The sequence below is a fragment of the Balaenoptera physalus genome (genome assembly GCF_965194825.1).
Source record: "Balaenoptera physalus genome assembly, chromosome: 12".
In the NCBI taxonomy this organism is placed as follows: Eukaryota; Metazoa; Chordata; class Mammalia; order Artiodactyla; family Balaenopteridae; genus Balaenoptera; species Balaenoptera physalus.
In genome coordinates, this window is record NC_138897.1 from 70,472,696 (window position 1) to 70,497,094 (window position 24,399).

The following is a 24,399-nucleotide window of genomic DNA, read 5'->3' on the forward strand; positions in this document are numbered from 1 at the left end:
CTCGTTTCATTTGCATTTGAAAATTAATGTATGAGTAATGATTCTCAATATCTTGTAATAACCTATAATGGAAGAGAATGTAAAAAAAATATTTATATATTTATATATATATATAACTGAATCACTTTGCTGTACACCTGAAACTAACACACTATAAATCAACTATATTTCAATAAAATATTTTTAAAATTAATGTGTGATCATATTTTTAAAGTGTTATTTATAATAATGACAAAATAATACACAAAGTAAATGACAATAGGGGATTGGTTAAATGGTCCACATGATGGAATGGTAAACAGTCACTACGAATGGTATTTATAAATACCATTTTACAATTTGGAAGCATGCAAATGATATGAAGCAAAAAAAAAAAAAGAAAAGAAAGAAGCAAACTACAAAATTGTATGTACCTGATGCATGCAAACTATTGATCCGTGGAAAAGCAAATGAAGAAAATACATCAAAATATTTACAGAGGTTCTTCCTAGGGTTTGGGATTTTTTTTAATACACGGATATATTTTAGTGTGTGTGTTTTTTTTTTTTTTTTTTAGTGTGTGTTTTTTAAATATAAATTTATTTATTTATTTAGTTTTGGCTGTGTTGAGTCTTCGTTGCTGTGTGCGGGCTTTCTCTAGTTGCGGGCAGTGGGGGCTACTCTTTGTTGCGGTGCACGGGCTTCTCATTGCCGTGGCTTCTCTTGTTGCAGAGCACGGGCTCTAGGCGCGCAGGCTTCAGTAGTTGTGACATAAGGGCTCAGTAGTTGTGGCTCTCGGGCTCCAGAGCACAGGCTCAGTAGTTGTGGCTCATGGGCTTAGTTGCTCCGCGGCATGTGGGATCTTCCTGGACCAGGGCTCGAACCCGTGTCTCATGCATTGGCAGGCGGATTCTTAACCACTGAGCCACCAGGGAAGTCCCTACATGTTTTAAAAGTTACTAATTCTCCTCTCCCCAGTCTGCGCTCTGAAGTAACGTTAACACCTGTGCATCTACACTTCCTACTCTGATGTCAACATGTGTCTCTTCACGTCTTACCAAAAAAGATCTTACTTGTGTAGAATAGTTTTCTAGAAGTAGAATCTATGGGTTTAGTGATATGTGGGTGTTTTCAACTTGAATAGGTCCTGCCAGGTATACTTACCCAAAATGATGTAGCAATTCAGATCCTGAGCGTGAGGTTTTATTTTTCCTGCTTCTTTAACTTTCCAAAACATTCCAAATTCTGCATACTTAGTACATATTTTTTAAAGCCAGGAAAAAAAGATGTCTGGGTTGGGGGGCAGATTTCTAAATCACAGTGAGCTAGACTCTCACCATCTCTGTCCTGGTTACTGGGTAGCCTTGCATGGTGTCCCCACCTCCAGGGGCCACCCCCAAGCTTGACTTCCGGTCAAGCACTTCATAAAATCCAAGCATGGTTACGCTTCTGCTTCTAGTGCAATATCATTACATAGACACACTTAAAAAGTTGGGGGTGGTGGGGGACTTCCCTGGTGGTCCAGTGGGTAAGACTCTGCGCTCCCAATACAGGGGCCTTGGGTTCGATCCCTGGTGGGGGAACTAGATCCCGCATGCATGCCACAACTTAGAAGCCCACATGCTGCAACTAAGACCCAGAGCAGCCAAAATAAATAATAAATAAATAATAAAATAAGTAAATAAATAAATATTTTAAAAAAACTTGGGAAGTTTTGATATAATATTAAGTGAAAATAGCAGATTTCAAAATTTTGTTTTTGCTAACAGCAACCCCGTAAAACTATATCTGGGTGGAAAGTAATGTGGAAATATAAAAACCACATAGTGGCAGGGATGGGAGAACCAGTGAGAATGAGGTGTGTTTTTTTGTCCCAACTCCCTCTGGATTCTGTGTGTCTAATACAGGACCTAACCTCTCTGATCATCTTCCTCCATCAGTCATTTGGGAATAATAATGGCACCTGCCCCTGGGGCTCCTGGGAGGATTCAATGAGATGAGGCTGGGCAGGTAGAGTCGAGTCAGGCTCTGGCAAGTCCTAGGTAAAGTAACTACGATTGCTATGTCGCTATGTCGGTGTAGGATGACTCAAGCCAGGCAGGAGAGCTGATCTGCTACTTTTTTTTTTTAATTGAAGTATAGCTAATTTACAATGTTGTGTTAGTTTCAGGTGTACAGCAAAGTGATTCAGATACATATATATGTATATGAATATATACATGTATTCTTTCTCAAGTTCTTTTCCCATATAGGTTATTACAAAATATCAAATAGAGTTCCCTGTGCTATACAGTAGGTCCTTGTTGTTTATCTATTTTCTGTATAGTAGTGTGTATCTGTTCCTCCCAAATTCCTGATTTATCCCTCCCCCTGATCTGCTACTTTTACCATCATCTCATCTCAATAAAAAAGGAAGAAAGAAAAGAAAGGAAGGAAGGAAGGAAGGAAGGAAGGAAGGAAGAAAGAAAGAAAGAAAAACACACAAAATATCCCAAAAGGGTAAACTGCTGCTTCTTAATGTGACAGCAAGATATAACAAATAAAAAAATACAGGATGCCCAGTTAAAATTTGCATTTCAGATAAACAACTAATAATATTTTAGTATAAATATGTCCCATACAATATCACATCTCACCTCTCCTCCCCCACCCCCCGCCCCAACCTGTATCAGAAAACTCTGTTCCTTGTACATGCTGTGATTTCTCCTCCCACCTCTGGGCATTGGCACCCAGGGCTCCTGCTGCCTGAGCCACCCTTCTTCCTCCTCCCCACCTCTGCCTGGAGAACTCCTACCCAGCTCCGACGTCATCTCCTTCAGGAAGTCCCCCCTCCCCAATCCCAGGCTGTTCACCCCGATCCAGTCCTGCTGCTGCTGCTGCTGCTGCTGCTGCTGCTGGACAGGTGCCTTGAGGGCAGGAAGACTGTCTTGTTCCTTCTTGTAGACCCAGTACCAACCCGGCTCAAGCCTGACATCAAACAGGTGCTCAGGGACTTCCCCGGTAGTCCAGTGGTTAAGACTCCATGCTTCCACTGCAGGGGGAGCAGCTTCAATCCCTGGTCGGGGTACTAAGATCCCACATGCTGTGCAACATGGCCAAAAAATTTAAAAAATAAAAACAAAAAGAACAAAAAAAAAAACAGGCGCTCAATGAAAAGTCAAAGGAATGAGTGAATGGGTTTCCTCCCGACCCCACTTCCCTCCTGCAGCAATGTACCCCACCTGCTGCTTCCCAAGCCCTGTGGGCTTCATTCATTCCTTGTCACAAGGGTTGCATGGCACATGGTACGCACAGGGGAGAGAGTGGCACTGCAGCAACTTGGTGTTCAGGCTGCCCAACGGGGAAGCAGAATTTCTCTTGCAAGAGCAGCAGCCCCACCCAAATTTGAGCTGCTGATATTGGCTGCCAACATTGGTTCCTCACTCTAGGGACAGGCAAGCACTTCACACACATGGGCTTGCTACTCTTCAACACCACCTCTGAGAGGGGGGTGTTACTACCCCATTTTATAGATGAGAAAACTGAGGCTCAAAGAGGTTAAGGTCACCTGCCCAAGGTTACACAGCAGAGCTTGACCCAGGCCCCCCGACAGGCAAGAGCTCGGTGCAGCCTCTTGAAACAGCCAGCATCTGAAGAAAGGCCCCTGACATGCACATTCTCTCCAGTTAAGGCCCTGCCTTGTGACAGGGCCCTTCCCTCACTAGCCCCCTCCCCTCACTTTGTAATCCCACAGCCCCAGGCAGAGCCAGGCACCCTGAGCCCAAAAGAGGCCACAGCCCCTGATGGTCATTCAAGCCACAGTTGCTGACACTGAGGAGGAAGGAGGTGGGCACAGGCTAGTGAACGGCACACAGGGGGCCCAGCGGACCAAGGTCAAGGGGGGAGATGAGAGAATGCTCACAGCAGGGCTGGACAGGGCTGGGAGCGGTGCAGGCTGCTTCAAAAGGTCCTGCCCTGGCTGGCGGGGCCATGTGGTGCCCTCTGCCCGGCACGCCATTCCTCAGCATCATCAGCTCCAGCGCCTCTCCAGGCCCGGCCGTTTTTCACTCTTTATCCTCACTCCCTGTTTCCCTCTCCATCCCTGCACCATCCGTGATGACCCTGTTGATCATCCATGGTTCACTGCTGCAGCCGGTGCCTAGGACTGTGATCAGTAGTGATTTGGTTCATGTGTGAATTAATAGCTGAGACCCAAAGGCCAGACTTTGGGTGGGAGGCAGGGTGAGGCCAGGCAGGGGAGCAGCAGGTACAAACTCCTGAAGGGAGAGAAGGCTTTTTGAGGCACCCAGAGGAGGCTGGCAGGACAGGTGCCAAGCACAGGGGACCGTGGGGGCGTGATGAGAGTCAAGAGGTGGGGAGCGTCGCCAGCCCAGGCCAGCTTCCAGGGTCTTGAACAAATTTGTGCGGGAGGCGTGCAGAGGAGCCCAGTCCACCGATCACCCAGGGGAGGCAAGACAGCCCTGGAGCCCAGCTGAAGGTGTGGCACTGTCCCTAGGCAGACAGGCCAGGAGGGGTGAAAGGTTTACTGTTACATTGGCCAAGACATTCTTCTAAGTGGGAGAAGCAAGATCCAGAACAGTGTGGACGATGTAATCACATTTCTGGTTTTCAGAAATTATATATGTGTTTCCATTCCTATATGTGGTTGTTAAATTCCTAAAGAAAGCCAGGGCAAGAGACCCATGGGAGGAGGAGGTGGGGAGGGGTGGGGAGTCTTCACATTTAACTCAAGGTGCTCCTGTATTGTTGGAATTGTTACATCACGTCTATGTATTATTTTTATTTTTTAGAAAAATAGGGAATTCCCCGGTGGTCCAATGGGTTAGACTCTGAGCTTCCACTGAAGGGGGCGTGGGTTCGATCCCTGGTTGGGGAACTAAGATCCCACATGCCGTGTGGCACGGCCAAAAAAAATTAATTAAAAAAAAGGAAAGAAAGAAAGAAAAATAATCAGGAATTAAAGAAAAAAAAAATCTCAGTGAAGCCTCCCTTTCTTGGGAAGCTTTGCCTGCCCCCTACTTGCTTGCAAACTCCCCCAGGCCTGGGCCTCCCGCTCCTGATCAGCCCCCACCTTGCTCTTCAGTTTCCTGGTTGCCTCCACCATTAGACTGGCAGGGTCTGTTGTGGGGTCTGTCTGCAGGAAGCTGCGGCCCCTGCACCTGGCCCAGGGGAATGGACGGATGAAGGAGGGGGCCCTGTTGTCACTCTGAGTTGGGGAGGGTGTAGACCAAGGCTGGCAGGTCTGTTTCTGGGGGAAGCGCATGGGGAGGCAATTGGACCAGGATCCAAATCCTGGCCGTGCCACTGACCAGCTGGCTGCCCTAGAACTGATAGCCATCAGCCTTAGTTTTCCCACCTGTGAAATGGCGCTGATAGCAGTGTCTACTCACTGGGCTTGGGTGGGCAAGCAGAAGCCCAGCAGAACCTCCAACCGAGGAGTGGGAAGAGGTGGGCAGAAGGAGGAGGGGGCAGGAGTGGAGAAGGCCGGCCCCTCCTGAATCCCAGCTGGGGGCAGTGTCCTGGGGGCTCTGCTGGATCACCAGAGGGATGGTGGTGGACCAAGGCTGCACAGGGTGGGGAGCGCTTGGAATTTCCAAGTTCCAGCTTTGCAGTTTTCTTTGGGGAGCCTCCTCCCTCAGCAGGGCCTAGTGGGGCTTCCTGTGCAGTAGGGGAGGGGCCAGCTCCCTCGTGGCCTGGACACCAGGAAGCCCCTGGGCTGGGACAGCAGGCTCTGGTCACAGTCACGAGGGAGGCTGGGCCCAACGGCCCTTATCTTGCCTGACCTTGTGGGGCTGACCACTCCCTCCATCTGGAAAATGTGGCCCTCTGCCCTCTCGGAGGCCTCTTTCTCCTTAAATCCCAATGATCCTGGGGTGGGGCCTCAGCGCCCAATTCTACCCCTTGGCCCACCACCCTGGGGTGTCTTCACTGGCTCCAGCCAGCGCCACCTGCCAGACGCCTCCCCCTGGAGACCCTGGGGCATCTCTGACTCAGCAGAGTCTGTACCTGCCCAGCTGCCCCCACCTCCCCCGGCGTCCCGCACACAGAGGGCCCTGTTGCCCAAGCCCTAACTGCTGGCCACTCCCAGGCACTCCAGCCCTCCCCCACCAGCTCTACCAATTTGAATTCCTGACTATCCCTCCCTCTGGCCTCCTCCCTAGACCCAGGCCCTGCCCCCAGGCTGGGGGAAGGAATCCTCCAGATAGATAAGGGCAAGGGGCAAAGGGACACACCTGGGCTCAGACCCCCTGCTCTGCCACCAACTTGCTGAACGACCTTGATGAATGACCTCCCATCTCTGAGCCCGAGTTTCTCCATCTGTAAAAAGGGGAAATAATTATACCCCCCTGGATAAGGTGGCCTCGAGCATACCTAAGCTGAGGCACATGGTGAGGGCTCCATACAGGCCAGGTCTCATTGGGAAGTGCGGCCACCAGGAGCCCCAGGCCAACCCTTTCTTAAGGCGGCGTCCAGTTTGACGTCTGCTCCACGCCATGTCGCCAGGTCACGATGCCTGCACAGAGGGCTCGAGGAGGACCCAGTCTGATAGGGGAAGCAGCAGAGTTAATGAGTAATTCCAGGCCATTCGGACTGTGCCTGGAGGCTGTCCATGCACCTGGGAGGGGCAGCCGAATCCAGTGGGGGCAGGTGGGATGGGGAAGGTGGGGAAGATGGTCCCAAGACGCAAAGGAGGGCACTTGTGAAGGACATCCGGAGTGAGCTGGCTGAAGGGGCCGGGCAGCTGGAAGGCCCATTTTAGAAAAGAGGAAACTGAGCAGGAGGGTCCAAGCCTCCAGGTGAGCCCCCTCTGACCAAAGCACCCTGACCAAGGGGACGTGGCCCATGGGGTCCCTCAGGCTGAGGTCAGTGTCCTGGATGTCCAGCCAGGCAGGCACAGCACATCAGGTGGTCAGTTACTGGAGGATCGAAAGGGAATTTCCCTGAGGGCCCAGAGCACAATGGGGCCCGTAGCCAGGTATCAGAGGCCAGGGCTTTTGAGAGAGGGGGAGCCTCTGTTCTGTTCATGGGTCCCAGAACAGACGCATGACAGACCCCCCCCAGCCATCGGAACTGGGACAGACTGGTGGGGTCTGCCATGGGTCCGTTCCTGTGGGACTAGCTGGGGTGTCCCTGGTGTCACCACAGCCCCAGGAACCCTCCGTGCCCAGGGTCTGGAGCCAGCCTCACCTGGCGATATTGTCGGTTTCACAAGACCTGAGTTGGCCCAGCGGGATCTGCCTTAGGGGGAACCCCTGACCCCCCGCCAGCCCCAACCCTGCTTCCAAATCCGACCTCCAGGGGGTGAGACAGGGAGACAGGGTGTTGACCAAAAGGTGAAATGAGCTTCAAATGGGCCTCGGAGGTGTCTCTGAGCTTTTTATGTTGTGACCTCCATGCTGTGTTGCTCTTATGCACACAGATTTCATATAAGGACTCTGGAATTGATCAGTTAACATTATGTTTTTTGTTTTTTGTTTTTTTAATTATTCTGAACATAATAATTTAATATTTTCTTGAGAAGTCAGAATTGACATTTTGGATATCACCTTTTTTTTTTTTTTAGCATCTTTATTGGAGTATAATTGCTTTACAATGGTGTGTTAGTTTCTGCTTTATAACAAAGTGAATCAGCTATACATACACATATATCCCCATATCTCTTCCCTCCTGCATCTCCCTCCCTCCCACCCTAACATTATGTTTTGAATATGCACATTGGCAGAGAGCAGTCACTGAGAGAAAGAGAGGGAGGATGGGCTGGTCCCAGGGGCCCCCAGCAGGATGGGGTTCCCCACAGCAGGTGAGCCTCCGGAAGGGCTGGAGGAGCCACACGGCCATCTTCAGGCTGGTTTGTGGGTGCAGCTCTTGTCTACGTGTCGGTGAAGGGGGGTAAATCAGGCCAACATTGTGGGGAGCGAGAATGGGACATGAGGTCCCTGACGAGAAAAGACTGGGGGGAGGGCTGGCGATGTGCTGGGCCCTGGCCAGAGGCCCCCAGGCAGAAGTGGCTGGCGCCAGGACAGGCTCAGTGACCCTAGCTCCAGAACTCTCTGGACTCTCCGGATACTGCCCGTTTGCCCACTCCATAGCTCCCTCTGCCCTCTGGCCAGCTGAGCTTCCATCCTTCCGTCCCCCATCCCTTCCTGGGCAGGCCTGGGCAGGCCTTGACAGGCTTTGGGCCTCCAGGTCGTCTGGTCAGTCGGGAGGGGCCCCGGCCAGGCATCTGCTCTTCTTCAGCTGCTCACCTTGCTGCACCTGTGTGGCCTCCCCCTGCCCCTGCTCAAAGCCTTCAGGACCTCAGGGCCCCAGGGGGAAGAGACGTGGGCCCAGAACTATCTGCCCTGCTACCGACCCACACCCCCATCACCTGTGCCCTCACCAGCTTCTTTGGTCTTCCTTTGGGTCCTGACTCTGGGCCACGTGCTCAGTACATATGACCTGCTCAAATCAACCCTCCTGCCCCAGCCCTGCCACAGATGAGGAAACTGAGTCTCAGAGAGGCCTCCCAGCTGTCCACTGGCAGGCTAGGGTTCAGACCCAGGTGGCTGCTCAGTGGCCTCCCCCAGCCTGCCAAGCCCTGCGTTTCTTTACTCATTCACTGACACTTCCCGTGGCCTTGGGGACACTGGGGTTGGCCAGTCTCCCCAAGGATGGAAGAAGGATGGCTCCTGTGGGTACATGGGGGACCTCCCAGGGTGCTCTGGGGAGAGGGCAGGGAGAGAACAGGGCTGGGCGGGGCCTGAGTCCCAGGCCTACAGCGTCAGAGACTTTTCCTGCTGCCCTGACCCAGGGGCGCAGTCCCCGCGGAGCAGCCCTCGGTGCGCGCAGGCTGCCCCCTGGTGGCGGCGTGAGAAAGCGCCCGGGGACTGACTTTGAAACCCTTCCAGGAGAGTGGGCCCTCGCCAGCAGGTGGGCACCTGTCCCCATCCCCTCCCCCCAAGCCCGTGCCACTGCTCCCTGAGTTTCCCCAAATGTCCAATCGCTCATTATTTCCATGAGTCGGGGCCTTTGCTCTTCCCTCCGCCTAGGATGACTCCCTCCTCACCTGCCCCAGTGCCCACGATCAGAATTAGAGCCTTCCTCTGCTTCCCGGGGTCCATGTCTGACTCTATTCCAGGGGGTGGGGAGGCCCAGTACATGATGTGAACCCCTGGAGCCCTGCACAGGAGCCACACACAGAGGATGATGAAAAATTGCTAGCTCTGGGCTTCCCTGGTGGCGCGGTGGTTAAGAATCTGCCTGCCAATGCAGGGGACACAGGTTCGAGCCCTGGTCCGGGAAGATCCCACGTGCCGCAGAGCAACTAAGCCCGTGAGCCACAACTACTGAGCCTGCGCTCTAGAGCCCGAGAGCCACAACTACTGAAGCCCGCGCACCTGGAGCCTGTGCTCCGCAACAAGAGAAGCCACTGCAATGAGAAGCCGGCTCACTGCAACGAAGAGTAGCCCCCGCCCTCCGCAACTAGAGAAAGCGTATTTATTGAGGATCTGCTATGTGCCGGGCAATGAACAAGCCAAAGAGCTCCCTGCCTTTATGGGGCTTACATTCCAGCTGGGGTGGGGTGGCTGTAGGGATGGAACACGGACAGTAGAAAAACCACAGGTGACATACCAGGTGTGGGTAAGGGCAACGGAGAAAAACAGGCAGGGTGGGGCAGGAGGGAGGGGTGGGGTGTCACTTCCTGGCCGTGACACAGACTACTCTGCAGCTATCAGAAAAAAGGTGAGAGATGCTGGCCAATGGTCAGGAGAGGAGGTTAAGTAAAAACTGATGGGACAATATGGCTAGCATAATTCTCCTTGGGTTACATTTGTGGTTCCCGTGGAATGACAGCTACTGTATTTAATTCTGAAAGTGCTGGATTAAGCTTCTATCCTCTTGCTAAACTCTCGTTGCTCTTCCAGTAGGTGGGGACCATACTTGTGCCCCCCCCAGACTGTGGGAAGCCCACTGAGCCCCCCAACCTGAGCCCAGGCCCCGGGAGGGGCTGGGTAGTTCTCTCTTGCAAAAACAGCTTTCTTGTTCCTCATGGGCCTCAGGTTCTATTCTGGGTTGTGAGCTCACAAAGATCTGATGATGTGAAAGATTGTGAAAGCTGAGAGATGTTTGCACACCCGTGTTCACAGCAGCATAATTCACAAGGGCCCAAAAAGTGGAAGCAACCCCGATGTATGAATGGATAAACAAAATGTGGTCCATCTATACAATGGAATATGATTCAGCCTTAAGAAGGAACAAAACTGTGACACCTGCTACAACATGGATGAAACTTGAGGACATTATGCTCAGTGAAATAAGCCAGACACCAAAAGACAATTTACTGTGCAAGTCCACTTACATGACCTCCCTGGAGTAGTCAAATTCGTACAGACAGAAAGTAGATTAGAGGTTACCGGGGGCTGAGGGAGGGGATGGGAAGCTGTCGTGTAGTGGGTGCAGAGTTTCAGTTTTGCAAGATGAAAAGACATTCCGGAGATGGGTTGCACAACACTGTGAATGTACTTAGCACTACGGAACCGGACACTTAAAAATGGTCGAGATGGTAAATTTGATGGTATGTATATTTCATCCCAATTTAAAAAAAAAGAAATTGTGAGCCAGTCTGGGTTGCCCCTCCAGCCAGCCGAGGAGACTCTGTGCCAACCTTCTCACTGGAAGGCCAGGTGGTTGTGCGGGAGAGGGGGTGGTCATGGCCCTCAGTGGACAGTTTCCTCCCAGGCTGAGACCTGAAGCTTCCACTCACAAGTGGTGAGTGTGTGCATGCACCACATGGCCTCCACGCTGGTTCCTATGTTCTCTGAGGATAAGGCAGGTTGGGTTGAGGCATCCCCTGGGCCTGCCCCTCCCTGTTCCCACCTCAGCCCAGGGGACAGCACAGTGGAAACTTCTGGACCCGATTCACCAACTCCCCAGAGAACCTGCTCTTGGATCCAATCCTTCTGGCAGGATGCTTCCAATCGGTTCCCCCTGCCCCCAGCGAAGGTGGTGCCCTTTCTTGGACAGCAGTGGGGACATGGGGAAAAGTGGAGCGTCAAATAGAAGCAGAGAAGAATGAAGACCAGCCTTGGTCCCCACCTTCTGGAGTGGGAGCCCCCAGAGGACCATGGGAGGAAGCAGCTCGGCAGCCCTGTGACCTGAGACAAGGGGACCCTCTGAGTCTCAGTGACTCTTCTGTAAATGGGGTGAATGTGGACACGCCCTCCCAGGGAGGCCCCTCAGAAGTGAGAAGCGCTGGGGAAAGATACAGAGGGGGACCCCCAGCTGGGAGGCGTTGACCCCACCCTCCACAAAGGGCTGACCCCAGGGACACAGTCCGCCTGTGGGGCCCTGCTTCTCAGCCTTGGCTCTTCGCTGGACCCTCTGCGGCCCTGCCAGCCGACGCTGAGCTGAGCCTCCCTAAAGGGTTTGCACCCTCCCCCACCAGCCAGGGAAACATGTCTGCAGAGAGGGAGGAGAGGCGGGCTTGGTTCCTTCATTGTGCTTTCACTTCTAAAATATCCTTTTTCTTTTTTCTATGAACATTTTAATGAGGAGTTGAACGAAAGATGGAAAAAATAACATTCTGATCGTTTTTTTTTTTTTTTTAAGAGGCAGGCTTCTCTTGAGACTTTCATACAAGGCAATGGGTGAGTAAGGCTAAACTCCTAAAGAAAACGCGTACTGATGATGGAGCAGAAAAAGGCACTTCTCCAAAAACCTGCTGGTTACCAGCCTGTCAGCCTCTCGGGGGCTACTTGCTCTGCTTTCTTTTGGAAACAGGTCCATTCAGACCTAAGCCTTGCTGCCCTTGAGGCCAGGAGGACTGGGACGGCCGAGTGTTCCGAGCATTGGTGCATGGAGCAGGCGCTGCGCACAAAGTGAGGAGGGCTTGGTGGTGGGTCCGCATGTGGGGCGCAGCCGGCCAGAGGCCACCACCCCAGCGGGGAGCTGCACTCACTCTCCCTGGAGGGACATGTGATCCAGCAGGTGGACTGGGACCAGGCCTCTGTGGCCACCCGACTCCCCATAGTAGAATCCCTTGTCATCCACAGGCCCATAGATAGTGACCACATCCCCCAACCTCAGTGACAGCTTGGCCTTCACCAGGCCCCCTGCTGGCCCATCCCTGGGGTCATAGTCCAGAGCCGCCACCATGGTCTTTGGAGTCCACAGTGAGGGCCTTCTGGGACTCCCCTGCGGCAGGGGGAAGGAGCTCTGGGGGCCTCCAAGCCCCCCAAAGCCATCGAGGTGGGCCACGGAGGGCAGGTACCCTTGCCCCGGCAAATGCCACCTCCGACCAGTACACTCCGTGCCCGTGTCCATCTTGGCCACCAGGTGCCCAGGGATGTTGCCCACTTGCCCATTGTGTTCGCCACGATAGAAGCCGTGGGGGTCCTGAGAGCCCCACACTCTCAGCAACTGCCCTTTCCAGAAGGCCAGCTCCTCCTCTGCAGCCTCTGGGGTGGCAGACATCACCAGGGGGATGTAATCAGAGAGGGCCACAAAGACCTTGGCTGGAGGGTCCACCCTCGTTCCCAGCGGTGGCGCGCCACCCCTGGACATCCTGATGATCCTGCTGGTTGGAGCGGGACAGAGCGCCAAGCTGGGCTCCTGGAACCAGCCCTCTCTCTTGCCCCCCAGAGCCTGACCTGGTCCGCTCTGTCTCCTGAGCTCCTTCCTCTGCTCTTGTCCCTCTGTGCCCCATAGACTGAAGCGCCCTGCCTCCTCCTGCAGAATGTCACAGAAGTCAGACACGTATCGCTGGCTGGTACCCAGCTGGGGAGGGGTGAATGCTGGGGCATCTTGCTTTTGTCTGAGGACCTTCTCAAGGGCAGCCTTCTCCTGACACGGCTCTTTCCTGGGTCCACACTCAGGGGATGGACAGATGACTCCTGCAGCAGGGCTTTGGCTGGTGTCCATGTGCCGGTACTGGTTCTCTTCCCCCCGAGACTGGCCCCGGGGCAGATGCGGCCTGTGGTTCTGGGGACTCTTCTGGAAGAGCTGGTCCTTTCTGGAGAGCTCCCGGGCCTCTGTGGGCCTCTGGGCTTGGCTGCCTGACCCTGCACTTGGAAATTCTCCGTCTGAACTCAGTCTGGGCGTCGGGGACTGCCTCCTTGGGGGTTCTTCAGGGAATGCTTCTAGAAACTTGGCCTGGGGCTCCCCGCAGCTTCCGGGGCTGTGGGGACTGGCCTTGGCCCTCAGGGGAGCCAGCACCAGCCTCTGAGGGCAGATGGGGAAGGTCACTCTGCCGGTGGACGGGTCCCCGCAGGTGCAGCTAAAGGGAGACATCTCTGGCAATCGGAGACAGGTGACGCAGTTGTGAGGGATCTGAGCCGGCACCGAATCCAGGGATTCTCCACAGAACGACATGGTTCTCACTGAGATCTTCTGGCACATCAGTGGCAGCTGGAGCTGGGAAAATTCCAACAGGATGCTCCCGGCGGTGGCATCAGCCACCTCTGCCACCTTGAGCCCGTCAGCATACACAGCATAGCCGGTGACCTGAACTCCGTTGGAGGACCCAGCTGAGTCGATGGTCACGGGGAGCCAGCTGACCACCAGGAGGCCCGGTGAGGCGTGGCGCTCCACCAGCACGTCCAGCGGAGGGTCAGGGGGGCCCGCCAAGGGTGTGTTGAAGGTGATGGTGGAGGACATTGTTTCCCAGCGCACCGGCAACGAGTCCCACGGTGGGTGCACCTCCACCCTCGCCTGGTACCTCGTGCCGGGATGCAGGTGGTGGAAGGTGTAGCAGCTCACGCCCGCTAGGGTCAGGGCACGCTCCAGGTCATCCAGGTACACCATGTGGGGGTGGCTGCTGCCAACCCAGGTGATCTCGGCTGACGTGGCTGCAACACTCTTCAGGTAAAGTTGCATAGGGGCCACACAAAAGACACTGTTGGTCCCCAGAAGAGGTCTGGAGAAGCCCCGCTTGCCCATGCTCTGCTGAGAGCCCAGCCGGCCATCTTCCATCTTGGCATCTGAGATTTCTATTACCACTTCGGTCTTGGAGCCCACCCTCACGGTCGCGTGTGGCCCCCTGTCCACTGTCCCCTGGGCTTTCCCAGGTACTAAGCTGTGACCAGTGTCTTCCTTCGAATCTTTGCCCTGCCCAGCCGGGAGTCGAGTGGGGCCAAGGTCAGGGAACTCATGGGGCAGGCAGCCCAGGACGTCACTATCTGGAATCTGCTCCACCAGGTTGGATGGCACCAGCCCCTGCCGGCCATCCTCAAGCTCCCCTTTGTAGAAGCCGTCCTCATCCATGTCCCCAAAGACATACACGTCATCCCCAGCCGTGAGCAGCAGCTCGCTCTCGGGGTGCTCGTTGGGCCCTTCAAATGGGTTGTAGCTATACTGAGCCAGGAAGACCTTGAACATGGGGGTGGTGGGGGCCTCTGAACCCCCCACTTCCAGGGTCGAGGACACGTTATAGGGCTCCAGATCCTCCACCTGGTTGGCTGTGTCCACGTCCAGAGTAGGGCAGGATGGCACAGGGGCCCACATGGACTCCACCTCAGAGGAGGAGTTCGACTGGGAGCTGGTTTTCTTGGCCTGGGGCCTGGAGTCCAGAGGTCGGCTGCTTGGGACTCTATCTGGCACTTTGGGGGCACTGGCTGCCTCCCCGAGGGCAACTGGGTTCTCCAGCAGGGAGTCTTCCTTCTTCTCCTGTTTGGCTCTGCTAGGCTGAGATGATGCTTGGTCCTCAGGCCCTAGCTGCAACTTGGTTCTTCCACTGCTTCTCACTTGGGACTCCGGGGCTGGCGGGGCCTCCCGGGGTTCCTGGGGAGGGTGACCAGGCTGACACTGCAGTGCCCGCCTCTCCTCCCAGGCCGTCTGGAGATCACACAGGGCCTTCTGCTGGTCGTGCTGCAGCTGTTGCTGCCTGTCCTGCCCTCGTGCCGCCTGCTGCAACAGCTGCCCCGACAGCAAGCCGGCGGCGTTGCGCTCCCGGCACGCGAGGCCCAGCTGCCCGCGCACGTCTTTGTTCTCGGCCGCCACCTTTCCCGTCCAGTCGGCCTGGGCCTGCAGCCGCGCGTTCTCCTTCGCCAGCCAGGCGCCCTCGCTGAGCGCCGCCTGCAGCCTCGCCTCGGCCTCCTCGCCGCGTCGCCGCGCCGCCGCCGCCTGCGCGCCCAGCTCCGCGCACTCTCGCCGCTGCGCGCTCAGCTCGCGCTCCAGCGCCTGTACTTGGCTCCGCGCCTCCTCGCATGGCGCGCTCTGCCCGCCCGCCTCCGCCCGGGCGCTGCTGGTGGCCTGCTGCAGGGTCAACTGCCTCTGCAGGCGCAGCACCTCCCGCTGGGACTCGCGTTGCAGCCGGTCCAGGTCGCTGATGTTGAGCCACTGGGCGCAGGCGGCGCCCCCCGCAGCGAGCGGGGCGCTGCCGAGGCCCGAGGCGATGCGCGCCTGCAGCAGGTGGCACTCCTGCCGCAGCTCTTCGATCTGCTTGTCCTTGGCCAGCAGCACGCTAGCCTGCTCCGACAAGTCCCGCGCACGCTGGCGGGCGAAGGCCTGGCACAGCTCCAGGCCCGCGCGGCTCTCGCCGGGCACAGGCGCGCTCACAGCACGCTGGTTGGTCTCCTGCAGCTTGCGGGCCCGGTCCTCCAGGCGCCGCGCGAGGCCAGTCAGCTCGGCGTGCTTCACCTTGAGCCGCTTCACCTTCTCGTCCGCCTTGTCGGAGAAGCCCGCGCGCCGCAGCTGCAGGTTCTCTTCGCGCAGGCCGGAGCAGCGGCGCGCCAGCACCTGCAGCGCCTCGGACAGCTCCGAGTTCTGCTTCAGCAGCTCGCGGTAGTCCGGGCCCGGCGGCAGGGGGTTCAGGGCTTCGCAGGGCTGACTCCCGGACTCTTCCCCTCCTCGCGGGTCTCTAGGTCTCCTGCGCTCCGATAGTGGCGGCGGGGGGCTCAGGGACCCCGGGATGGAGGCGTCTGGAGAGGAGGATTCGGGGGCCTTGGGGCGACTCAGGGTGCTGTCGAGCGAGAGGGAACGCGCTGGTGCCAAGGAATCGAGGGAGCTGGCGCGCGCGGGGAGCACGCTGTCCGGGGAGTTGGAGCACGCCGCGGGCACCCGGTCGAGGGAGCGGGAGCGCGCGCGGGCGCCCGCGCTCAGGCCGTCAAGGGGTTTTAGTCGACATGAGGACTTGGCGGCGGCCTCAGGGGGTGGCTCTTCTGAAGAATGCGCGGCCTGGGGGTCGGGGATGCCGGACAAGGCGGGGTGCCAGCGGAAGTGCTCCAGAATGTACTTGAGGAAGAGCTGGCGCTCCACGTCGAGTGCCGCCTGCAGGTGGCGGATGCGCGAGGCCTGCTCTCCGTCCGTTTCCCAGCGGAGCTGCGCCAGCACTTCCTGCAGGCGACAGCGGCACTGTGCTGCGGCGTCTTCGGGCGCCCCCGTGCGGCCGCAGTAGCCGCGGTTCACCAGCTCCTCTGCCAGCTGGCGCTGCAGCTCCCGGGCCTCGCGCACCACGCCATCGCGCTCGCGGTGCAGCTGCTGCTGCAGCTGCCGCATCTCGGCCTCCTTCCAGCGCAGCAGCTGCCGGATCTCGGCCTCGCGCTCCCGCAGCACCTCCTCCTGCAGCTGCCGCAGCTCCCGGCTGCGCTGCGCCTCCCACTTGGAGCGCAGGTGATCAACCAGCTGTTGACGCTCCTGCTCGGCCTCCTCCCGCAGCTGTCGCGCTTGGGCAGCGAAGCGCCGCCGCTCCTCCCGCCCGCGCGCCCGCTCCGCCTCCAGCTCGGCCCGCAGCTTCTCCAGCTCCCGCCTCTGCTTCTCCAGCGCCGCCGCCGCCGGGCCCGGAGTAGCCGGCTTCTTGGGTGTCACGCGGCCGCCGCCAGAAGGGCTGGGCGAGTCCTTGGTCATGGTGGTCGCGGCCGGGCAAGACGCCTGACCTCGCCTGGCCCAGGCCGCCGCTCGCCAACGGCTGCTGCCCTGGCCGCGGCCAACCGTCCCACGAGCCCCTTCCGGGGTCCCTGAGGGTTCCGCGCGCCCCTTCCGCCTCTGGGCGCGTTCTCCCACCCTCTGCAGTGGGCGCGGCTAGCCCGTGCTCCTCTCCCGGCTGCCTATGTTGGCGCTGGGGTCTAGACACCCAGGCTGGACACAGCCCCTGTCCTTCCCAGGATGCCCACGAGTCTCGCTGGCCCCAGGCCTCTCCCTGATCCTGGCACCATATCCCTTACGACCCACCCCGGCCCTCTTCCAGGCACTGGACAACCCCTTTCAGGCCAAGGAACCCGTGGGAAGCCTGAGCTGCTTCTCTGGGCCTAGAGAAAGGGGGCTCAGTGTTTGGCTCAAGATCACCAATGGATTCAGGTGGTATGGTGGCTGGAAACTGCAACAGGATACGCCCAAACTTGGGGGTGTGCCCTGGGCTCACCCAGAGGAGGGGGCATCTGGCTCCTGCACCTCCACTGTGCCTACCCATCCAAGGACCCCTTCCGAGGACTTGCGTGCATTATCTGTTTAAACCTCCTATCCCCATTTTACAGAGAAGTCTCAAGCCCATGGCCTGGGCATGGTGCCAGCCGAGACAGGGGACAAGTGCTCCTTCGAGGACCATAGCCCTGACCTATGATTTCTTGGTTCATTTTCACAATCATCCCGCAAGGACGCTCGGAGAAATAAGGGCCTCCCCACAGTCACACGGCCCAGAAGTAGCTAAGTTGGAATTCAAACCTGCAAAATTCTGCCTCCAGATTCCATGGGCACTCTGATGCCATCTGGTCAATCTCAGGGTCGCAGGTGGGAGGACCCCTACCCAGTCTTTCTCTCAGTGGGGAGCCTTACATTTCACATTTGCAGAAGGATAAGAGGGTCAAGTGGAACCCAGAGGCGGGGACGGCCAGTTGGAGAGGCAGGGAGGGAGGTGAAGGATGGGGCCACCATGAGGGCCCAACCTGCCCTTTGGTCAGGCTCAGGAGTGCCCGGGGCTACCTGCTTTCCCAAAAAGTAAAGCCAAAGGCCTGTATGGGCCCTGCTGGGTCCCCACACCACCTCCCTGGATACAGCAAGGCCAGAGAACTTTCCATGGCTCTCCAAGGGGCAGTGTGTCAGATGGTTAGGGCTGGTGGGACTTTGGAAGCAAATAGTCCTTAAGCTTTTTGAGCTGCTCCCATGTTCTCTTCTGTAAAATGGGCTAATAATGCAGTTCCCTCCCTTGCTGTGTGACCTCCCAGAGTTTCCTGACCTCTCTGAGCATCCATTTCCTCTGTGAGGTTTCAAGGAGGTAAGAGTATACAGTGCCCAGAGCAAGGCTCTCTAGCAGCTCACTGATTTTAATTCTAGTCCCTCTTTCACAGCTAGGTAAACTGAGGTCTGCAAGGTAGGAATTTGGCTGAAGTCAGGCAGGGCCTCCATGGTGGAGGCAGCCCAGGTACTCTCTGAGTTCCCTGGGACTCACTCCATATACTTCAGGGCAGGTGGGAAGCCTCAGAGTCTGGGGCGTCCATCCAGGCTTTGACACTTTTTGGCTGAGGGATCACTGATGACTTCACCTCTCAGCCTCTTCACAATGTGTATATTGGTAGCACCAGCCTCCCAGGGTTGGAGGCACACCAGGACTCCGCTGGCCGAGGGCTGGGTGTATAGTAGGAGCTGCACTGAGGTCTGCGCAAGTTCCTATCTCCCCATCTAGGGCTTGGCCTTGACCTTCACAAGCTTCTTCCAGGAGTCTGAAGAATTCCCCTGGCTCAAAGGCCTCTGGGCCTTTGCATGTGTTGTTTCCCCTGCTGGGATACCAACCTGGCCCGACACAAAAATAACATGTGCCACGCTCCATGCTAATGCTTGCCATTCGGTATTTATTTATTTATTTATTTGCCATACCACCACGAGGCTTGCAGGATCTTAGCTCCCCAATCAGGAATTGAACCTGCGCCCTCGGCAGTGAAAGCATGGCGTCCTAGCCACTGTACCGCCAGAGAATTCCCTGCCATACAGTATTCAAACCACCCATTTGACAGATGAGAAGTCCCAAGCCCCAGTGGGTTAAGAGTTCTGCTCAAGGTGATAGGCTGATTAGTGGGTCCCACACAACCCTGGTTTTGTCCACTCACTTATTACTAACCTTATCTTATCCTTTGGCCTCTGCTTAGCAGTTCCTCCTCCAGGAAGCCTTCCCTGACTCTCCAGGCTGGGCTTGGGCGACCCAGGACTCTGCAGCTCAGATCACACCACATGGTGCCTCTCCTTTTGGAGCAGGGACGTGTCTAATACACATGTGTCTCTGCCCAGAACGGGCTCAGAGGAGGGGTAAGAAAGTCCCTCCCCAGAAAGGAGGTACCCAGGGCCAGGCAGGCAGGCAGGGCATGAAGAGCACATCCTCACCTGGCCACCTGGCCTGTCTGCCTCCCCCATTCAGGTACCACCTGGCAGCAAGGGTGAGGACCCCAGGCTCAAGGCTGCCCACTGGGGCCTTGGGCAGAGGCATCAGGCTGGGCCGGGAGTGAGGCTCAGGTCTCAGGAGAGGTGTTGGCAGGATCGTAAGCTGTGGAACATGCGCACGCCTGCACACGCACGCGCGCACATACACACACACACACACAGGGCTTCCCTTAGCCTGGCCACCTGTGTGGTTGGGAGCCTGGGACCCCTACTTAAGTCCAGCTCTTCCCTGCCCTTCCTGCTGTGGTACCACATAGCTCCTGGGAAATGCGGATGGACATCTGGTACCCGGCCATTTGCATCCAGTCTTTAATGCTGTGATCCCATTAGCAACACCTCTGCTTCTCAGGGTATGGTGCCAACCTGGCCCGGTGGCACCTGGGCCCTCTCACAGCTCAGGCTCTGCTGCTCTGAGGATGGCTGTCTAGCCACGAGCCACCCACAGGACCCTCAGAGTGAATTTCCCCCGCCTCCCAGCCTCTCTTCTGTGACTGACCTTCCTGGGTTGCTCCTGGTGCAAGACAGACAGACGGCCCTCTCACTTACACAGTACTTTCCCCAGGTAGGCAGGTAGAGGACATTGAACCCATCTCGCAGGTGGGAAAACCGAGGCTCAGAGAAGCACTTTCTGTGTTCATTCAGCACTTGGCTCTATGGGCTCCACCCTTTTTGTTGTACTCATGTTTTTCTTTGTTGTTGTTGTTTGTTTTGTTTTCTTTTTTGGGGCCACGCTGCAAGGCTTGTGGGATCTCAGTTTCCTGACCAGGGATTGAACCCAGGCCCTGGGCAGTGAAAGCATGGAGTCCTAACCACTAAGCCTCCAAGGAACTCCTAATACTCAAGTTTTTCAAACTAGGTTCCCTTGAACCCTGATGCGCCATGGGAGATGCCATTGGGCAGTGGCAAGTGGCAAGAACACAGGGAATTTTGGTTCCAGATGTTCTCTGTGAGAGGAGAGGTGGATGGGGGGAAGGGGGAAGGTGAAACACGGGGACAGTCCAGGTGGTCTTGGAGCCACGGGGAGCATGTCTCCACGGGACCCTCAGCACGGCTCTGTTTGACAGAGGCCGAGGCCCTGAGGCTCAGCGGGAGCAGGTGGCTTGCCAGGGCACGTGGGCAGCTGTGGCAAAGCTGGACAGTCGCCTCGGGGCACTGGGCAGGGCGCCACAGCCTGGACGTCCTGCTGCAGACCCAAGCAGGGTCGCCAACAGTCAGGGCAGGAGGGCAGGCTTCAACCCAGGAGGCGGACCCCAGCCTGAGTCCCCGGGAGCCCCACAGCGCCATCCAAGGCCCATCGGAGGCATTCTGGAATGTGGTTGAGTGGATGAGCAAACTGTGCTGCCCCGGTGCCCGGCTCCTGCCATCCCACACTTGTCACGTTGTGCACTGATTGTCCAGTGACCTGCCTGCCACCCCCATGGACTCTGAGCTCGGGGAACTTGACTGCTTTCTCTGGTCTCAGCTTTCTTCCCTAAAACATGAATGGGATAGATTATATGGGTAGTTTTCAAACTGGGCTCCTTTAGGTTCCGGGGCTCCTGGAAAATACTGTAGGGGTGGGAAGGATATGCCAGAGCTGAAGGGGAGACACTGCCCCTACAGGACACGGCCACTCATTCGTGTCATTTGTCAGGTTCTAAGGAGGACTTTGGTTGAATAGTGTTTTTTAATAGTGTTTAAAGAGGTATGCTGGGAATTCCCTGGCGGTCCAGTGGTTAGGACTCAGCGGTGCTGCCACTGCAGGGGGCATGCGTTCGAGCCCTGGTCGGGGAACTAAGATCCCACAAGCCTCATGGCGCAGCCAAAAAAAAAGAAAAAAAGGTGTGCTGCTGGCAACAAGTTTGAGAACCTCTGGGTTAGAGACCCTGCTGTCTATTATGGGCACAGACACCACTGCCCCAACACCCCATGATTCCACTGATCCTGAGAGGGGGCACGTGCCCCTCACATCTGGCTTCGCCCCACATCACCAGCCCTGTGCTCCATGTGTGACCTCTGGGTCGTGTGGGGTCCTGGGATGCTGATCTGCATCCCTCCTCTGCCACCCACGCCCTGCGTTTTGCAGAGCTTGAGGCCTTGGTGAGGGCCCTGGGCTCCATCCTGAGAGCCCCCTGGAGGGCTTTAAGCCCCCAACCTCTGTGGCCACAGTAGGCCCAGCTTTCCAGCCCACTTCTCTTATGTGTGAGTCATCAATGTGTTTTCTGTCTGTCCTCTGATACCTCCTCAGCGTCTAGAACAGTGCCCAGTACATGGTACAAGCTCAGTGAATACGCGACTAAAGACGGAGGCAGGCTGACCAGATGTGGCCTCTGTCCTCGAGGAGTTTACAGTCCAAGGGCAGACACAGGCATTAAACACAAATATGGCAAAGGAACGTAGTGAACTCGGACTGTGGGCCAGTGCTGCGGGCTGAGGGTGGTGCTAACAGGGAGAAGACCCCAGCTGAGCTGAGGCAGGAGAGCAAGGGCTGCCCAGAGCTGAGACTGGATCTCGGGCGGAGAGACCTGCCAAGCCCCCGGCCCCTCTCAGTCTGTCATGGTCCTTGTGTGCCTGAGGAGGAACTGGGGCTCAGAGCGGAAGGGTCACTCAGCTGCAGCCCACCCAGGGCTTCCTGCTCCAGGTCGTGGGAGGCCTGGCATCCCCAGCACCAGCCCTTCCTGGATGGATATATTTGCTGCCTCCACTCCTGGGCCCTGCTGCCTGTTCTGGCCAGTCCACGCCCTCCCGGGCGGGCAGGGACAGCATGTGCCAGCTTCCAGCTCTCCGGCTGGGGCTCCCTGGCCTGCTGGGCTGGCCTCTCATCTGGCAGCCTCAGCTTCACTCCCCACACGTGCGCCCCCGTGGGTGGCCAGCCCACCCCCACCTGCACATGACAGGCCTGACGCCTGAGGTCCCACCACAGCTGGGGAGGCTGGCACTGTCCTCTTCAGAGGAGGAAACTGCCTTGGTCCATGCGACCCAAGTCTGGGCTCTGAACTGGTGCCGTCAGAGCCTGCCCATGGGCTCCAGCCACCCGGGTGCCATCGTAATCCCCAAGCCGCTGCCTCCCGAGGACCCCGAGGGGCTGCCAGCAGCATCTTGCCTTGCAGCTGTCCGCTGTTGCCAGGACAGACCCATCCTCTGTCTTCTGCATCTGCATTCCTCTCCACTCTGGGCCTATTCCGACCACCCTTCTCTCTCCATAGCCAGAAGCTCGAGGCCTTGTCCATCTCCCACTGACACTAGTGGCAAGACCTTTCGTCCAGTCATTTGGCCATTGCTCTAGGTCAGGGGACGGTCTTTGCTTCATCAAAGGAGCACCCAGTCTGGCTGAGCACCCAGTCTGGTCTGGGCAGAGGGTGGGGGGCAGGTGCCGTGTTAATTTCTTCATTCATTAAACAGAAATCCTCCAATGGGGTTTGTGAAGGAAGGGAGGAAGGAAGGATGGAAGGAAGGAGGAAGAGTAGGGGGGCATAGCAGGGAAGGAGGGAAAGAGGGAGCCCTTTGGGTTGGCTGAGTCTCCCAGCCCTTACTTTACCCCACACAGTCCAGGAGCAGACTTGAACTGGACCCTTAGATGGCCAGGGAGCTGAGAAAAGCTTGCTTGACCCCTTGAGCCTCAGTTTCTTCCTCTCGATGGGGCTGGTAACAGTTCTGACCTCAGAGGATGGTTGGGGGTGTCAAAGGAAGGCTTGTGTGTCGGCACCGGCAGGACCCAGCACACTGCAGGCCATCAAGTTCCCCAAGCAGGGTGGCAAGTCATGTGCTGAGGCCTGACTGGCAGTTGCAGAGGGACAAGGCGGTGTTGGGGGAGGAAAGGACACAGTCACCTTGGGCAGTGGGGGCAGTGTGGGCAGAGGCCAGGGCACAGGCTATGGGCAGGTAAGGATGCGGGACTCGAGGGTTTGGGCCGGCAGAGGGAGGTCAAGGCAGAGCCTCACCACATGGACCACATCCGGGTCTACTCCTGGAGCCCTCCTCCCAGCTGGGCGAGGCAGGGCAAGCTACTTCTCTCAGAGTCTCAGCTTCCTCCCCTGTGAGACAGAACATCTAAGCGCAGGGCCCTGCGGTGCCAATGAGCTCAGTGGAGGGTGTAAATGTCCAGCCCAAGGTCCGGCATCCCTTCGGCCCTGTGGAGTGTGAATACCATTGCCAAGTCCCTGCCTTGCCAGAGGCACTTCCTTCTTGATGCAATGCCTCCTCCTGTTCCCGGCCCCTCCCCTGTACTCTGAAGGGCCCCTGTCTGAGCCTGCGTGCCTCAAGAAACCCTCACACCTCTGTCATTTTCCTTGGTGCCTCCCCAGGGTGTGACAAGCCCCTTGAGGGCAGGGACCTGTATGTCCTCCCTGAACCTAGAGGTGAGCACCCAGGACCTGTGCTGATTGGAGAAAGGAGCAGCAGGTGGTGAGTTTGAGCAGAAGGGCCTGGAACCCAGAAGGAGGAGGGAGAGGAGGAAGAGGTCACTCTTTTTTTTTTTTTAATTAATTAATTAATTAATTAATTATATTTTTGGCTGCATTGGATCTTCATTGCTACGCGCGGGCTTTCTCTAGTTGCGGTGAGGAGGGGCTACTCTTCGTTACGGTGCACGGGCTTCTCATTGTGGTGGCTTCTCTTGTTGAGGAGCACAGGCTTCAGGTGCCTGGGCTTCAGTAGTTGTGGCACATGGGCTTAGTTGCTCTGCAGCATGTGGGATCTTCCTGGATCAGGGCTCGAACCCGTGTCCCCTGCACTGACAGGCGGATTCTTAACCACTGTGCCACCAGGGAAGTCCCGAAGAAGTCACTCTTTTTTATTTATTTATTTATTTATTTATTATTGGCTGCGTTGGGTCTTCGTTTCTGTGCGTCGGCTTTCTCTATTTGCGGCGAGCAGGGGCCACTCTTCATCGCGGTGCACGGGCCTCTCACTGTTGCAGCCTCTCTTGTTGCGGAGCACAGGCTCCAAACGCGCAGGCTCAGTACCTGTGGCTCACGGGCCTAGTCGCTCCGCGGCATGTGGGATCCTCCCAGACCAGGGCTCGAACCCGTGTCCCCTGCATTGGCAGGCAGACTCCCAACCACTGCGCCACCAGGGAAGCCCCACCGAAGAGGTCACTCT

At 56.8% G+C, this 24,399-nt stretch overlaps 1 protein-coding gene across 1 annotated transcript; it reads right to left on the minus strand.

Annotated features, from left to right (window-relative positions):
- Positions 1–6,773: 6,773 nt before the first annotated feature.
- LOC309639934 (RIMS-binding protein 3A-like) lies at positions 6,774–16,800 on the minus strand (the record flags this gene model as incomplete). Its single annotated transcript, XM_082417861.1, has 1 exon — positions 6,774–16,800. The coding sequence occupies one exon, from the start codon at positions 16,798–16,800 to the stop codon at positions 11,914–11,916; it is 4,887 nt and encodes a 1,628-aa protein (XP_082273987.1). The 3' UTR covers positions 6,774–11,913.
- Positions 16,801–24,399: the final 7,599 nt, after the last annotated feature.